General features: G+C 52.3%; 1 protein-coding gene across 8 annotated transcripts in view; it reads left to right on the plus strand.

Moving 5' to 3' along the window:
* LOC119583116 (transcription factor collier-like) overlaps positions 1-5,000 on the plus strand; it is a 158,079-nt gene that overhangs the window by 150,973 nt on the left and 2,106 nt on the right. For 2 of the 8 annotated variants that reach the window (XM_037931625.1, XM_037931632.1), the window contains exons 9-14: positions 1,485-1,675; positions 1,966-2,092; positions 2,304-2,582; positions 2,982-3,185; positions 3,764-4,036; positions 4,276-4,416. In XM_037931625.1, the coding sequence (XP_037787553.1) occupies positions 1,485-1,675; positions 1,966-2,092; positions 2,304-2,582; positions 2,982-3,185; positions 3,764-4,035 (1,073 nt within the window). In that variant the 3' untranslated portion in view covers position 4,036; positions 4,276-4,416. Of the gene's footprint in view, positions 1-1,484; positions 1,676-1,965; positions 2,093-2,303; positions 2,583-2,967; positions 3,186-3,763; positions 4,037-4,275 lie in introns of those variants that run through there. The other 6 variants (XM_037931646.1, XM_037931638.1, XR_005229696.1 and 3 more) reach the window with 5 other exon arrangements.

Below are 5,000 nucleotides of genomic sequence, written 5' to 3' on the forward strand. Positions count from 1 at the left end.
GCGGGCGGGGGGGGGGGGGGTAGTTAGGGTGCGATGGGTGGGGGTTAGTGGGTGGAATGTGTTGGGGGGGGGGGGGGGGGTGGATTTTGGACGAGGGGGAATAGGGTGGGTTGAGGTGGGGTGGAGGGTGGGCGGGGATAGGGGGGGGTCGGGGATGAAGAATTTTTAACTTTCTTTGCTGTGGGCCTACGTTCCCCCTACCCTTCCACCCTCCCTTTCCCTCCTCTCCCCCTCCTACGCCTCACCCCCTTCTCCCTTCCTTCTCCCCTCTTCCCTCCCCCCCTCCCCCCTCTCCCCCTCCCCCCTCTCCCCCCTCCCCCGTCCGACAGTAAAATTAATGGCAAGTATTACGACTGGTACGTGGCGCGCTTGAGAAAATGTATATATTTTTTTCCAACCATCTACCAACTATTTCCCTACCCCCCCCCCCTCACTCTCCTTCTCCCTCTCCCTCACCCTCTCCACTTCCCCCCCCCTATTCCGTCTCCCCTTATTCCCTATCCTCTTCTCTCCCTTTTCCTTCCTTTTCCCTTCCCCCCCCCTCTCCCTTCTCTTTCGTCCCTTTCCTCTCTTCATCACTCCAATCCCTTTTTCTCCTCTTTTCCTTTCCTCATCTCTCCCTTCTTCTCCTCACCTCACCCTCTCTTTCTTTCTCCCTGTCTCTCTCCCTTTTCTCTTTCTTATTTATCACCTTTTACTTTACTCTGTTTTTTTCCTTTTCTTATGTTGTTGTTTGTCATATTTTTTTGTATTATTTTATATCCATATACATCTCTTTCTGTTGGCTTTCTTATTTTTTTCCAAAATGTTTTCCAAAAATAGTGTAATTAGTAATATAATTACGTATTTGTGGAATTTGGAAGTAAATAAACACTCCTCCATAGTTTTCATCATTAGCATCATCAGTATTATCATCATCTTAACTAGGATGTTTACAGGCCGCGTCCCTGTTGTTCACTCTTCACCTCCCGTGTTTACATCCTTGTCACTTCTCACTTCTCTCACTTTTTTTTCGTTTTTTTTTCACTGCACTTCCCTCGTTTCGATCTGTCTTGTTCTCTCTGCTTGTCTATCTGTCTATCAGACTCAAACTCGTCCTTTCTGTCTTTTTATATGTCTCTGTTTGTTTCTCTCTCTATATCTATTTCTCTCTCTCTCTCTCTCTCTCTCTCTCTCTCTCTCTCTCTCTCTCTCTCTCTCTCTCTCTCTCTCTCTCTCTCTCTCTCTCTCTCTCTCTCTCTCTCTCTCATATTCTTATCTGTTTGTCTACCCGTTTATCTATTTTTGTCTCCTCTCTATCCCCTAAATCCCCCCCCCTCCCGCGACCCCCTCTTTCTACACCCCTTCCCCCTCCGCCCCCCCCCTTCGGCGGCAGTAAGCGCATCATGATCTCCAGCATCGGCCTTCTCTCGATCTCAAAATCACCTCGTTCTGACCTCGTTAACTGACCTCGCATCACCTCCTCCTTCCCCCCTTGCCTGCAGGTATGCACGCCCCAGATACTGACCTCGTTCGCCCCTCAGGTCTGTACCCTCCGCTCCCGGCCACGCCCTGCATCAAGGCCATCTCCCCCTCGGAGGGCTGGACCACCGGGGGCGCCACCGTCATCATCATCGGCGATAACTTCTTCGACGGTCTGCAGGTCGTCTTCGGGACCATGCTCGTCTGGAGCGAGGTAAGTGGAAAAGGTTTCGGATTCCTTCTCGGATTAATGTGTCTATTGTTTTTTTGAGAACATTTGTTCTGTGATTTTTTAAAAGGTTTGGAAGCTATTGGTGTGAATTTCGAAGCGATTCCAATATAAAGTCTCGTTGTTGATTTGTATTTTGTGAATCCGTTTACGTGAGCTGTCTTCCAATAAATTAGCTCTTTGGGATCGTAACTTCGAAGTGATTTAAATACTTATATAAAACATTATAAGAAAAAAAGGACCAGAAATCTCACGCACCTCTTATCCCTTTCCAGCTGGTGACGTCACACGCCATCCGGGTCCAGACGCCGCCTCGCCACATCCCCGGCGTGGTCGAAGTCACGCTCTCCTACAAGTCAAAACAGTTCTGCAAGGGCGCACCCGGCAGATTCGTCTATGTCTGTGAGTATCTTTTAGTTATCGTAGATAGTTGATTGTTAGCATTATTATTATTATTATTATTATTATTATTATTATTATTATTATCATTATTATTGTTGTTATCATTATTGTTATTATTATCATCATCATTATTTGCTGAAAGGCGAGAAAAAAGTATATCGCCATTTCCAAGTGTTTACTTCAGGCCTTAACCTCCGCTCGTTCCCCGCAGCCCTGACGGAGCCCACCATCGACTACGGTTTCCAGCGGCTGCAGAAGCTGATCCCGCGGCACCCCGGCGACCCCGAGAAGCTCCCGAAGGAGATCATCCTGAAGCGCGCGGCGGACCTGGCGGAGGCGCTGTACTCCATGCCCAGGAACAATCAACTCGCTCTGCCGGCGCCGCGCTCGCCCGCCATGAACCAGACCTCCGCCATGACCGGGTTCAACACCTACACCGGCCAGCTCGCCGTCAGCGTCCAGGACACGGCCAACACGCAGTGGGGCGAAGGTAAGCCTGGACAGCCCGTCTGCAGTAATGAAGAATGGTGCCGATATCGTGGAGATATGTGATATTCTGAGATATTCTTAGCTTCCTGCACACCTCGTTTCTTCTTACTTTCCCTCTTCTCCCTTTGTATTGTCATCGTGGTCCTCATTTTGCATGACTTGGGCATTCTCTGATCCTCCTCTTCTCCCCTCCTGTTTCTGCCTATTAACCCCATCCCTCGTAGTACGTAGTGAGGCTCGTAGTGTACGTATAGCGTCGCTTTCCTTCGGATCCTGGTCTCGCCCCTCCGCCGCCTCGCCGGGGATGGAGAATGGAATAACTTTTAGAGTGTAGTCGTGAGCCTTCTCAACCCTTGTACTGACGCCCTGGTTGTTCTCACTTGTAGGTTTTTTCTTCTAGACGACTACACCCGCGCTCAGGGCCCCGGAGTAAGCATATCTTCGCCTCGGGGGGGCTTCGGGTCCAACGCCTCCACTCCTCACTCCTCCTCCACCGGCTCCTCCTCCTCCACGTACGGGGCCTCCCTCAACGCCGCCGGATACTCTTCGCCCTCGAACCTCGCCAACATGACCACGTCGCCCAGCCTCTTCAACAGCACCACAAGTAGGTCCTTCGCTCGCCTCCTTACGATGCACTTTATCATTATCACTGAGTTTTCTTTTTTATAATTATTTGTATTGTTATTATCACTATTCATCTTGCTTTTCTACTTCTGCACCAGTTTTACGTAGCTGCATTCTCACTGTAATTTCCTTTTGCCTTGATAACTTTGCTTCGTGGATCATCTCTCGAGCTGTGGCGAGGGAACCCGCGATACGAGGGTCCGCTCACACCACGCTTTCTGCCTGGCTATTTTCATTACATTTTCTGCTTAAATATTTTCTTTCTCACTGTAAAGTACTGCCATAATTTTAGATTCTTAGTGTCATTTATTTATTTCACGTATGCTCTTGATTTTAAAAAAGAAACACGATTTTAAAACAGTTTTTTTTTTTTTAAGTAATAACATTCTTAACTATAAATGACTTAGAGTCGTCACAAGAACGATGTACGAAGTAGCTTGTCATAAAAGAGAAAGGTGTCCTTGAAGGCCCTTGCCGGAAACTGTTGACGAAACGTGTCGTAGAGTTGCGTGGCCGCCCACTTACGCTCCCTCCTCCTCCTCCTCCTTGATCGTGTAGCAGCGGGCGGCTATGGCGGCCACCACGGGTCCTGGGGCACCTCCTCCTCCTGCGCCTCCTCCTCCGCCGCCCTCCTCTCCCAGTTCACGGCGGGGATGGGCGTGGCCGGAAATAATAAGCAGCGTAGTGCCTTCGCTCCAGTCATCCCCGGCCTCCCCGCCACGCCGCCCCTCACGCCCATCGCGCCCATGGGCAGCTCCTCTGTGGCGTCCTCCATGAACCCCAACGGCGCCGCAGTGGCCGTGGCGCCGTGGCAGCAGCTCTTGTCTTAGTGTTAGTTTCTTCACGGCTTCCTCGCTTGCATGGCGGCTCTCGCAGACTCTGCTTTTAGTTGCAAAGCCTCTTCGTCTAGAAGGCCTCTTCCTTTTTTTTTTTTTTTTTTTCTTTTTTTGCTTCTTTGTTTATTTTACGATTGACTGTAGAAGTGACGGAATGTTGACATGTTATAACGGTGAGATAGTCAAAGGACCGCCCCTCCCGCACTGCCTGACCCCGCCCCCTCTCTCCCGCAGGAATGGGCGGCTTCATGTCGTCCGCCTTCACCTCCATGGGCCACTTCCTGCCCCCGTGCGGCTCGCAGCCCTACGGGCCGGCGCTCGTGCACTCCGCCGCCACCAAGTGATAGTGGGCGTGCGAGTCGTCACGACCCAGCGCCCACGCCTTCCCCGGACACTTCGCCCGCCCGACGGATCGCGCCCACCCACCCGCGTGCCGCCCACAGGAGCTCGTGGTGGCCGCACGCCCCTGCGAGCCGCCGCCGCCGCCGCCGCCGCCCGCACGGACGCTGACGAGCCTGTGACCGAGGCCCTTCCCGAGCGGGTCGTGGGCGCCGGGGCTGCCGTGAAGACCAGACGGCGGCGGTGACGACGAGCGGCGACGCGACGCGACGAGCGAGAGGGAGAAGCAAAGCGAAAGGATGCCAAGCAGCACTCATTTTCCCATCCCGAGAGCATCACCTCCCCGGCGCGCATCGAGTGAGACTTCCCGCATACATATCTTCTAAACCGTAGGCATTACTCCAGGAGTCGTTCTTCGGGGCGAGTTCGGCGATGGAAAGGTCCGTTCACGAGAGACACTCACACCAGATATCGCAGGTCTACTCGACGGGGGTATAAGGGCCCCCTGATCCTTATACCCGACCCTGAGTAGATGACATTGCCGGCCAGCTCCACCAAGCTCAGCCGGCCATGGGGCTTCCTCATTATATAAGTCTCAGCTGCCATACCTATATCAGCTG

Source organism: Penaeus monodon, chromosome 2, assembly GCF_015228065.2.
Source record: "Penaeus monodon isolate SGIC_2016 chromosome 2, NSTDA_Pmon_1, whole genome shotgun sequence".
Lineage (NCBI taxonomy): Eukaryota > Metazoa > Arthropoda > Malacostraca > Decapoda > Penaeidae > Penaeus > Penaeus monodon.